Here is a 12,029-nt window from a genome sequence, read left to right on the forward strand (position 1 = left end):
TGAACCCAAGTCCCTGAGCATAAAAATATATATATATATATATATTTCCGCTGCTAAGTGTGGGGGTAAATTGTTACAGAGAAGTAGTCATTGGAACACTTGGTGTGTGCCTGTCTTTCCTCTGTTCAATAAGTTATTCAACAATATCCGGAATCTCCCTTCTCACCCCTTCACTGCCCCCACCCTGGTCCAGGCACTGTCTATGGCAGTCATCTCACTGGCCTCCGTGTGTCCATCTCACTGCCTATAGTCTGTTCTCCACACACAGCCAGAAGGATCCTGTTAAAATCTACAACGAATCACGGCACTCCTGGGCTAGAACATTCCAGGTCCCACTCCCACTCAACTCCACTCCAGCCACACTTGCCCACTTTATGTCCCTCAAACACCCCAGCCACATTCCTACCTCAGGACATTTGCACTTGTCCCTCTGCCCAGAATACTGTTCCCCTGAATATCCACAAGGCACATTGCTTCACCTCCCTGAGGGCTCTGCCCAAGTGTCATCTCTCAGAGAGGCCTTTGCCACCCTCCTATTTAAAGATGCGAACTCCCCCCACCAGCACTTCCAGCCTCCCACTCATCACCTCAGGACTCATCACCTCATGCGCCCGTCATTTATTTTGGTGTCTGATCCATGACAGAGTATTGGTTTCTGAATCTGCAGCACGTAGGATAGGGCCTGGTGCATAGTAAGTGCTCAGTAAATATTTGCTGACTAACTCAAAGAATTAGCACCCAGGCTCTGCCAGGGGCTGGGGCTATGGAGTGAGGAAGAGACAGCTCCTACCTGTGCAGAGCTTCCAGCAGGGAAAATGACCCCCTACAAGATACAAACTCAAACAGAAGAATGCATCAAGGAATCAGAAGTTGTGATGAGTGCTCTGAAGAGAACAAACCTTGGATGAGGCCAGGAATAACAGAGGGAGGCCTGCCACAGTGAGGGAGGTGAGGGAAGGCTCCCTCCCCACCTGTCAGACTCCACCCATCCCAGAGTTCCAGGCCGTGCCCAGGGAGCAGCCTGTTTTTCTTGGCAGGTGAGGAAACTGAGGCCGAATCAGGACAGAAGTCAGGACTCCCACGCCCACATTTCTTCCCCCTTTCTGCACCACCATTCTCTTATCAGCTGGCAAATAAGGATGAGGAAGGTTTGCCTGTGATAAGGCAGAGTTGGGCCCAGGCCAAGGGTTAGCAGCCCTGTCATCAGATCTCTCTATAGACGGAGGCAGATGGTGTCTGGGAAGCCACCTGGGTCAACACTTTGCCCCCAGCTTGCTCTGCCAGTTGGGCTCATTCGGTTGCAAGTGACAGAGAAAGCAACTCCGAGTGACCTAAGAGAAAAAGAGAATTTGATTCATATCCTTAAAGAGTCAAAGTATGAGAAAGGAACCTGAAAGAAAATATCTCAGAGCAGTTGAAGGAAGGGCTTCCCTGGTGGCGCAGTGATTGAGAGGCCGCCTGCCGATGCGGGGGACACGGGTTCGTGTCCCGGTCCAGGAAGATCCCACATGCCGCGGAGCAGCTGGGCCCGTGAGCCATGGCCGCTGAGCCTGTGCGTCCGGAGCCTGTGCTCCGCAACGGGAGAGGCCACAACAGTGAGAGACCCGCATACTGCAAAAAAAAAAGCAGTTGAAGGACATGGAAGAATTTACAGGGGCCTGAAACAAAGAACCCAGAAGTAAATCTTCCTCCTTCAGGCTTAGCTGGATACAGGTCTCGGTTGTTGGCAAAACCCAAGCATGTTCCGTCTCGAAGCTCTGTTCTCTTCTGTGTGTTGGCTTCATTCCAACTCTGTATGAGGCAAAATGACGTCAGCCTTCCCTCATCCTCATGGTGGACTGACATGGACCGAGTTAGCCAGCTGGAAAGAGGAGGCGCCTCTTTCTAGTTGGACCCAAGTGCCTGGATTACTCTGATTGGCCAGTCACTGAGGCAGGGGGATTGGAAGGCTCTGATTGGCTTAGGTCTGGATGCCGTGGCCCAGTCTTGGAGCTCTGAAGCCAGGGCCTAATTTGAAATTTATGGACCAATAACTGGGAGAAGAGGATCCCCAAAGGAAAACTGAGTGCTGTTACAGAAAGGAGGGTGGCGCAAACTCAACAAATAACACTAACCAACATTTATCAGGCACTTACTGTATACAGCTCTGTTCTAAGGACTTCACAGACATTAAGCCACTTCATCCTCGCAACTCTGTAAGTGCTATTATTGGCCCCACTCGCAGATAAAGACACTGAGGCCAAAAGAGGTTAAATTACTTGCCCACAGGCTAGTAAGTAGTGGAGCCGAGACTCGAACCCAGGCACTCTGTTCCTAGTTCCCATCTCCACCCCTCCTCCAGCCTGTTCCCTGCTGCATTTCCCCCCAGCACTTAGCAGTCTCTCTGTGTGCCTTTCTCCACTCTTTGCCAGCTCCCTGAGAACAGGGATAATTTGAGTGTGTGAATTATAGGGTCGCGCACTTGACATGCAAAGCATTGTGATACTCAGCTTCCCAAGACTTCAAATGTATCGTTTCTAAACTTTCTTTGAGCTCTAACTATAATCCATGACCCCATTCTAAGAGTTCACTCGTGGTTTACTATTACTTCCAATCCTGTTTTCTGACCCTTCTCACCTTTAGCAGGAGTCTTTCAACTCCAGCTTCTTATATGTTGACTCTTTAGAATGTCAGCTCCATGAGGGCAGGTACTTTTTTTTTTCACTGTTGTATCTACAGTGCCAAGAACTATGCCTGGCATATAGCAAGCCTTCAAGAATTTCTTGTCACGTGAATAGTTAGGCAGGCAACTAGATTCTTAGGTTCTTCTCTTTATGCCCTAATTTCCTTTCCAGATCCTGAGCCCTTGTCTTGAAACCTGACCTCTCTCTCCAACCTCTAAGGACCCCTCTCTTGTCCCCTGTCCTGCTGGCTTGGTCCTCTGCCTCCAGCTGAAATTCCAAGAACAGGCACAGAGGGCCACCTGATGCCCTTGGACTTAGGTAACGGAGACAGGGAGAGTCTGTGGACTGTAGGTTCCGGGAGCTCCTGTCCTTTCTTTGACAGCCCTGGAGAGGAGGAGAGAGGCTGGCAAAACCTGTTGGCCAGGAAGAAGAGGAGATACCAGGGGAGTGTAAGTTTTAACAGATGTGCATGTGTCATCCTCTGTCTAGACAGCTTCTAGGCTTGTGAGGTTCAGGACCACACATTTCCACTCCTCCATTCTGCTTGCTACTTGCTAAAGCTATTTCTCCTGCCTGAGGCACTCTGTCCTCCACGCCTTCTTTGGAGCCCACCCAAATCCTGTGGATTTTTCAGAACTTTGTTCCTCTTAGGCTTCTCAAACTTTTCTCGGTAAGGACTCCTCCACGCAGCCCTCCCTGAATGCCCGGAGGCCAGCAGTTCCCCCCTTTTGCTTCCTGTTCGTACCACACACTTAACCTCAGCCTCTTGTATCATTTCTCAGTTTCCAAGTAGGCATGGGAGTCAAGAGAGGACTCGTGGGATCAGAATATCTGGGTGCAAATCTCGGGCACGCTATCCGCTTGCTTTATCAGTATAGATGCCCTGCAGGAAACAGATGGCGCCTCCAACAAAGATATGAGCAGAGTGTAAGAAAACGAATAGTACAGATCTCTCGGGCTGGGAACAGTGGGGAGCATTTGCTGGAACCTGGCAAGGGCCACCCACAGGAGCTGTGGCCTTCAGTAGAGCAATAAAGGGATATGGTCGGTTCCTAGCAACTGGGCAGAGAAGTCCCCTGGAAAGTACCCAGGCCTCTGTGTCTTCCCATACTGCCTTCCCTGGGCAGCGTCTCCCTGAGCCACATCCAGCCATGAGCCAGAGAGCACAGAGCCCGTTGATGTGGTCCTTCCAAGCGACGGTATTCAGCACCCAAGCAGCGCAACCTTGGGGAAATTCTCGAGCCTCCCCATGCCTCAGCTTCCTCACCCGCAAATGGAGCCTCCTAACTCATAATGTTGTTGTAGGGTGACCTGAGTTGACACAGGAAAAGTGCTTAGAATTTTGAAAAGTGCCCAGGGTCCGTGATAAGCACATCATACACATTTTAGTTATTTCTTCATTATTCTTGGAGGGTATTAACTGTTGGTCTGGGCATTTCCTGTTGCAAATGACAACCCCAATTCAGATTAGCTTCAGCAACAAAGGGCACTTGTTTGAGCCTGTAACTGGCTACAAGGTGGAACTTGCTTCAGTCCAGTGTCAGGAGCGTCCTCTCTCGGGGGCCAGTTGGTAGCTGGGCTGGGCTTACCCCTTCCCAGTACCCACCCAACTGTTTCTTACTTCTCTCTCATTGGCCAGGCTTGGGTCACATGTCTGTCTCTGGGCCAATCACTGGAGCTAGAGAGATGAGGTGTGCTGATTGGCTACACTTGGGTCACATGTTCTGTCCTGCACTCACGCTGCAGGTAAGCCAGAAGAAAAGGAGTTGTCAGTGCCCCCAAGCAGGGCTGGAGTATGAGTACTATTACCAGGAGGGAGAAAATCCTTTGCCAAGTCAGTAGTATTGTCAATGTCTGCTATGTCCGAAGCACTGTTTTAGGTGTTGGGACACAGATGTGAACAAAGCTGACAAAAAATCCATACCCTCAGATTATGAACTGACTTTCTAGTGGGGGAGACCAACAAAGAAACAAGTAAAATAACTAGCTGTCAGAGGTGGCAGGTGCTACTGGGGAGGAAAGAGATTTCCGTTTTAACCTGCGAAGGCGAAATTTGAGCAAAGACCTGAAGGAGGTGACGAAAGGGCCGTGAAGAGATCTGGATGAAGGCTCCAGGCAGAGGGAACAGCACGTGCAAAGGCCCTGGGGTGGGGACATGGCCTGGCACGTGCAAGGAGCAGCACAGACACCGTGTGGCCAGAGCCAAGTGGGCAAGGGGGAAAGTGGAAGGCGATGAGGTCAGGAAGGGATGGGCAGACTGCGTAGGGTCTTGTAGGTCCTTTGGAGGGTTTGGAGGTTTTTATTCGGCATTAGATGGGAGCCCTTCAGGACTTTGCAGTAGAGGAAGACAGACTCTTGCTTTTATTTTAACAGGATCCTTCTGCCTGCTTGATAGAAGGAGGTGAAGGTAGAAGCAGGGAAATCAATTAGGAGGCTGTTACAATCCAGGCAGGATTGTCCTATAACCTAACCCTATGACATAGTAGGCCCTGAATACATATTTGTAAAGTAAATGAAGGAAGACATAAGTGGTCTGGCTCTCTAGACCACCTAGCAAGGTCCACAGGTCTGGTGCAGGGGCTCTGGCCCCAGCACAGGGCATCTTCACACCCCACAATTTCCTTTCTTCTCACCTCCCAGGGAACTTCTCCCGTCTGATCAATGCCTTGTTCTGACCACTTCTCCCTGTCCCTGGGCTGCCTGATCGCTCCCAAACTCCCCTCAGCTACTCTTGTTGGATTTGGGGGCTCCTCAGAGGAAAACAGCCATCGGGATCTCTCTGGACAGGCCTGGGTGAGGTCCCAGGCATTTCCCCAAAGCTGTGATGCACGGTCAGCCTGAGACCCACTCCTCCCTGCAGGTCAGATAAATCCAGAAGCGGGAGCGATGCTTCTGAATGCTCGGGATACTAGGCGTTTCCAATGATGTCTTCCTGGGCTGGGAGGGCTTTGCCAAGGACAAAGAGAGGAGCGGGATGGACCTTTCCTCAGGCTGGTGGGAATAAGTGGTGGTGTCCGCGGGATGGACAGAGCATCGCTCAGCTAGCGCCGCACAGATTCACCAGATACTCTCTCGGTTCAGCCACCTTGAATCTTTACTAAGAAGGAGGAGAATGGAGGCAGAATCCCTTGTGTCATTTTTAATTGATTTCTCCAACATCCGGAGAGGGGCTGGCACAAGTCCAGGGAAAGTGGGAACTGGGGGAATTCATCAAAAATCGACCTACTGGTGACTTGAGCTGATGAAATAATTAGCTCCTATTAGCCTCCAGTCTCTGGTCATGGAGATTTGACTTCCATCCAGAGGAGCTGCATCCTGGCTGAAGGGTTACAGCTGCCTGGGAAGGGAGGGGAGCATTGCTAAGAAGACCAACATGGGTGCCAGGAAGAGCCCAGTCGACCATATCCCCCAGCTCCACCCACGATCTGGCCCGGCCCCCCTGTAGCTCCGCATCACAGGCCCAGAGCCAAAATGGCCCTCCAAGGGCACCTGGCCTCCTACTGTTTCAGAGCCAAATGAGGAAACTGAGGTTGGGAGACTCTTAGGAACTTACCTGGAGATCTGCTTCCAGGAGGTTCTGGTTGAGCAGCTGACTCAAGCCAGAGTGGGTTTGAACCCAGTCAGTCTCTGCCCCTTATTTGCCCGTGTGATCATGGGAAAGTGCTTTTAATTCTCTGTGGCTCAGCTTCCTCATCCATAAAATGGGTATAATATCGATGGGTGGATATGCGGATTAGACAAGTTGATATATCAATACATAAAATGCTTAGAGCGGGGACTGGAGCGTTGCAGGCCCTCAGTAAGCATTTGCTGTTACGATTCCTGGTATAAGAGAGTTGCTGTTTGTAAGGCATCCGTCAGAAATTCGCTCTTGTTTTATCACTCGATGTCTATCTGAAGGAACATGAATGCGTATTTTTTTTTATTTAACTGTAGTTGGTTTACAATATTGTGTTAGTTTCAGGTGTACAGCTTCGGATTCTTTTCCATTATAGGTTATTACAAGATACTGAATATAGCTCCCTGTACTATACAGTAAATCCTTGTTGTTTATCTACTTTATATATAGTGATGTGTATCTGTTAATTCTATACTCCTAGTTTATCCCTCGCCCCTCCCCTTTTCCCTTGGGTAACCGTAAGTTTTCTGTCTGTGAGTCTGTTTCTGTTTTGTGAATGAGTTCATTTGTATCAGTTTTTTAGGTTCCACATGTGCTATCATATATTTGCCTTTCTCTTTCTGACTTATTTCACTTAGTATGATAATCTCTAGGTCCATCCATGTTGCTGCAAATGGCAATGTTTCATTCCTTTTTATAGCTGAGTGGTACTCCATTGTATTTATATCCCACATCTTCTTTATCCGTTCACCTGTGATGGACATTTAGGTGGTTTCCATGGCTCGGCTATTGTAAACAGTGCTGCGGTGAACATTGGGGTGCGTGTATCTTTTTGAATTAGAGTTTTCATCTTTTCAAGATATATGCCCAGGAGTGGGATTGCTGGGTCATATGGTAGCTCTGTTTTTGGTTTTTTAAGGAAACTCCATACTGTTCACCAATTTACATTCCCACCAACAGTGTAGGAGGATTCTGTTTTCTCCAGACCCTCTCCAGCATTTATTATTTGTTGAATTTTGATGATGGCCATTCTGACCAGTGTGAGGTGATACCTCATTGTAGTTTTGATTTGCATTTCTCTAATAACGAGCGATGTGGAGCAGCTTTTCATGTGCTTCTTGGCCATCTGTATGTCTTCTTTAGAGAAATGTCTATTTAGGTCTTCTGCCTCTTTTTCGACTGGGAAGTTTGTTTTATGAATGGCTGGCTGGAGTGTCAGTCAAGCTCACGGTTTCAGTTGCAAAGCACAAAGCATCCCAGTGTGTTTCCCGAGGTAGGGAGACATGGACTGATAAAAAACATGATTCAAGGATCCCCCCCCCACCATGATTTGGGATAATTCGGGGACCCATTAGAGTCTAGGGCGTGTCTCCTTTTCAACCCTCTCAAGCCTCCCATTACCTCCAGCAGAAAGTCTCTGGATGGTGCTGATGTGCCTTGTTGCCTTTCAACACCTGCTAATTTCCCTTAAACAGAGACAGTACAAGTATGAGAGCTGCCAGCCCAGAGCTCAGCTTAGAGCCTTAAATGTGAACGAGAAGCTGTTAGACGGACGGAGTAACACAGTTTCTGCTCTGTTTGACTTTATTTGTGTGATTAGTTCTACAGGAAAGGGACGCTGCTTTTCCATTTATTCTTGGATAGAAAGTCGCCTTTTTCAAAACCATGTGTTTCGTCTTTTTCAAACCATGTGTTTCGCCTTTTTCAAAACCATGTGTTTATGTCTTTATTTTTAAATGAGGCTATTTAAAGGAGCATGTGAACCAAATGATAGCGGAAGGGTTGTGCAGGGCCGGCAGAAATTGGGGCTGTGGCCCCTGAATGTGAGAAGCTGGGAAACGAGTTCAGTGGTGAGAGGCCCTCACCAAGCTGTCAGGGAGAACAGAGGTCAAACACTGTCCCTGCTGTTTTCTCTCCAGGTGACCTTAGGACAGTGATTAGGCCTCAGTTCTCAGTTTTGTTTTGTTTTTTTAATTAATTTCGTTTGCTTTTATTTTTGGCTGCGTTGGGTCTTTGTTGCTGCGCCTGGGCTTTCTCTAGTTGCGGTGAGCGGGGACTACTCTTCGTGGCTGTGCGAGGGCTTCTCGTGGTGGTGGCTTCTCTCGTTGTGGAGCACGGGCTCTAGGCGTGCGGGCTCAGTAGTTGTGGCGCACGGGCTTAGTTGCTCCATGGCATGTGGGATCTTCCCGGGCCAGGGCTCGAACCCGTGTCCCCTGCATTGGCAGGCAGATTCTTAACCACTGTGCCACCAGGGAAGCCCTGTTCTCAGTTTTTAAATGGGGATAATAGTAGTACCTGTGTGAGAGGGTTATTGGGGAGATTGAGGGAGATGCTGCGGAGTGCCTGACACGGGACCCACCTGCAGTGGTGCTGATAATAATCGAATAATGGTTTTCACTGTGAATGATGTGTTCCAGTCAGTACACACCATGTGTCAGGCTCTGGACTCAGCGTTCTGCCTTAACTCATTTAATCCTTCATGTCCATTTTATAGATGGGGAAACCGAGGCATAGAAGGGTTGAGTTACTTGCCTAGGGACACCCAGCAAGTAACTTTAAAGTCCATGAATTAAGTATCATATAACATGGGCACAAAGCAGCCACCCAACACATGTCACTGCAGCCACCCTTTCTATTGCAAGATGTGGGCTTTAGCAGATAAAGAGATGGAGGTGGAAGTCGATGCCTGTCCGCCGGTCCCGTGAAACTCACAGTTCCCAGGTCAGCTTCCCGATAATGTGGGCTTCATCTCATCTCCCTGCACAGATGTCCTTTCAGAGGCCCCTGGGGTGGGAAGCCCTGTGTGGAGCTTGCTCTCTATTCTCAGCCTTCTCTCACTCTGTAGAACACGGAGAACCTCACCAAAATTCCTTTATTTATCTGAATATTTATTTGGCACTGCTTTGTGCCAGGCATGGTCCTAGGTGCTGGGGACAGAGCTGTGAGCAGCACAAAGCCAGCCTCTGCCCTCGTGGAGCTGACCCTCCCCAGGGGAGAACTGGGCAATACATAAGGTAATTGCAGGTGTAGTAGGGACCGTGAGGAAATAAAGCAGGTTTTAAAACACAGAGAGTGCCTGGGGCGGGGACAGCACCTCAGATAGGGCAGTCAGGGCAGGCCTCTCCAAGGAGGCGACATTTGTGCCAAGACCTGGCAGAGGAGAAGGAGCCCATCAAACAGAATCTGGGGAAACATTCTCTCAGGTTTAAGGAAGAGGAAGTGCAAAGGCCCTGGGGCAGGAACAAGCTTGACTTGTCTAAGTGACAGAAAGAAGCCAGGGCCTGAGAGCAATTGAGAGGACCGGGGAGAGGTGGACAGGGGTCGGATCACACCTGCCCTGTGTGGGCTCGGTGGGGAGTCTGCATTTTGGACCCCAAGCCATGAGAAGCCAGGGGAGGGTCTGAGCAGGTGAATGACAGGGCTGGGACTAAGGTGAGCTGAGTGCCTTGCACCCGTCCACCTGGAGTGGGTGCCCCTTCAAACCTGTGCACTGAGCACCTCCCTGGTCTCACCTAGTCCAGACCCTGTGAGTTGTATGTTTGGATTTGAATTTTAGAAAGATCCTGCTGGCTTCCCCTGGGGGGCATGGAGGGTGGGGGCAGGGGAGGAAGTGGGAGACCCCTTAGAAGGCTGGTGCTGTCCCTGGGAGAGACGATACAGGCATCACATCCCCCTGTGCGGAACCTGGGGTCCGTGATGAGTCTGCTGAGCTGTGGCTTGGGGTGGGGTGGGGTTCCCCATGACAGCAGGGGCAAATGGAGTCGTTCAAGGTCACGGGAACGGTGACTCAGCCCGACTCCGGCGACCTTGGTTTCCTCCCAACACGTCTGCTTGCTTGCTTTTTCTTTCCTTTTAGACAAATGAGACCAAAAGTCTATATCTGGACAGGACTTGAAGGCTTATTTCCTCAGGAAGTAGAAAAATGACTGCAGAGAGCAAAGAGCAGAGTGAGATCGGAGACCCGCCTGAACCAAGATTAGCTGGCCCACCTTCCCCTCCCCTGCCTTTGCTTGTGGCCCCATCTGACCCGGGGTCAAGGGGGTGACCAAGGTTGCAGCGGGATGTGACAGTTCTTCTCCCTCAGCTTTTTAGCTCTCAGTTTTCTCTGTTGTCATTTTGTTTATTTTGCCACGGAAAACCAATACGAATAACTTGCCCAGTTACAGGATCTGTTGATGGGGGGAACTTTGCGAGCATCCCCGTTGGATTGAGTTCTTATAACAGTCGTGTATCCCCATTTTATTCATGGGGATACTGAGGTTCCTCGCTGGCTTATCGATGGGGAGACCCAGCTGGTGAGTGACGGAGCCAGGCCTGAAACACGTTGTCCAGCCCAAAGCATCAGCCCGGCTCGTCCAGACCCCTCCCCGAATCGCACGCTACCTGAGAGCTGGGGCCCCGTCCACTCACCTCTGCATCCTCCGTGGTGCTGGCAGAGAACAGATGACCAGAAATGTCTGCTCCTCCAGACTGGGCTTTTTCCTTTCCCTTCACCGGGAGGCGATTTGTCTTGCATTGGTTGGATGGTTCAGAGACAGGCTGACTACCTGACTCGGGACTTGGGCTGCCACCAACACATCCAGAGGCTCGCTGGGTCCAAGAGAGGAATTCTGTCTGCAGAAGTAGTCTCCGAAGGCTTTCCTGCCAGTCTGTTCTCTGAGCCACTTGCAAATACTTTTCTTGTAACTTTAGCCGAGTTGGTTTTTTGTTCTGCTGTAGCTGTCCCTGATCAAAGAAACTCTCACTGTCACTGCCAGAAGGCATCGTAGAAATCATTACGCAAGTCTGAGCGGTTGGGCAGCCTTTACAAAAAGATTGACCTGAATCTTTTCCTCTTACTTTAGATCCGTGAGTAGAGAGGGAGGAGAGAAAAGAAACAAATCCACAAAACACAACTCCAGACTCCTGCATCCTGCCAGAAACAAGGGATCAGCGGGAACGTAAAATGGCACCGCCCGGTGTCCTGCTTTGCTTGCTCTCTGCAACTGTCTTCTCTCTCCTGGATGGAAGTGTGGCGTTCCTGTCCCACCACCGCCTGAAAGGCAGGTTTCAGAGGGACCGCAGAAACATCCGTCCCAACATCATCCTGGTGCTGACGGACGACCAGGATGTGGAGCTCGGTAAGACCCTGGCCGCTGGCAGGCGGTATCTACCAAGCTCCCCGTGCTGGGTCTCGGGATCCTGATGCAGGATGCTCGGGTAGACCCTGCAGGGTTCATGTCCAGTCAATTGAACCAAGTCCTGGGGTGGTCCCACACGTGTGAATGCACAGCTGGGTCCTCGAGGTTAGGGGTCTCCAACCTTTTTCTAATGTGGGACCATTCCTAGATTCCTCCAAAGTCTTAAGGAGAAGAGATGTTAAGACCAATTCATTATTTCTGTCCAATTTCTATTGAGAACCTACTACGTTCCAGGCAATATCCTAGGGCCTGGAACTTCAGTAGTGAGTCAGGCAGGCACAGTCTCTACTCTCTTGGAATGAGGGAGACAGATAATCAGAATCATTGCTAGTTCACATGAAAGATAATTTCAAGAAGGGAGAAATGCTCTGGGGTAACTGAAGAGGGTGCTGGATGCGGGGGAGGGATGGTCAGAGCTATTTTGGATTAGTTATCAGGGAGGGCCCCTCAGAGGAGGTGATATTTGAGCTGACGCTGAACAGAAAGAAGAAACCAGCCTGGGGCATGTGTGTGCATCTTGTGTGTGTGTGTGTGTGTGTGTGTGTGTGTGTGTGTGTGTGTGTGTGT

At 50.0% G+C, this 12,029-nt stretch overlaps 1 protein-coding gene across 2 annotated transcripts in view; it reads left to right on the top strand.

Moving 5' to 3' along the window:
* SULF2 (sulfatase 2) overlaps positions 1-12,029 on the top strand; it is a 139,397-nt gene that overhangs the window by 19,483 nt on the left and 107,885 nt on the right. For both annotated transcript variants that reach the window (XM_024746869.1, XM_024746870.1), the window contains exon 2: positions 11,127-11,402. In XM_024746869.1, coding sequence (XP_024602637.1) covers positions 11,228-11,402 — 175 coding nt within the window. In that variant the 5' untranslated portion in view covers positions 11,127-11,227. The remainder of the gene's footprint in view (positions 1-11,126; positions 11,403-12,029) is intronic.

Source organism: Neophocaena asiaeorientalis, unplaced genomic scaffold (genome assembly GCF_003031525.2).
Source record: "Neophocaena asiaeorientalis asiaeorientalis breed wild unplaced genomic scaffold, Neophocaena_asiaeorientalis_V1.1 scaffold132, whole genome shotgun sequence".
In the NCBI taxonomy this organism is placed as follows: Eukaryota; Metazoa; Chordata; class Mammalia; order Artiodactyla; family Phocoenidae; genus Neophocaena; species Neophocaena asiaeorientalis.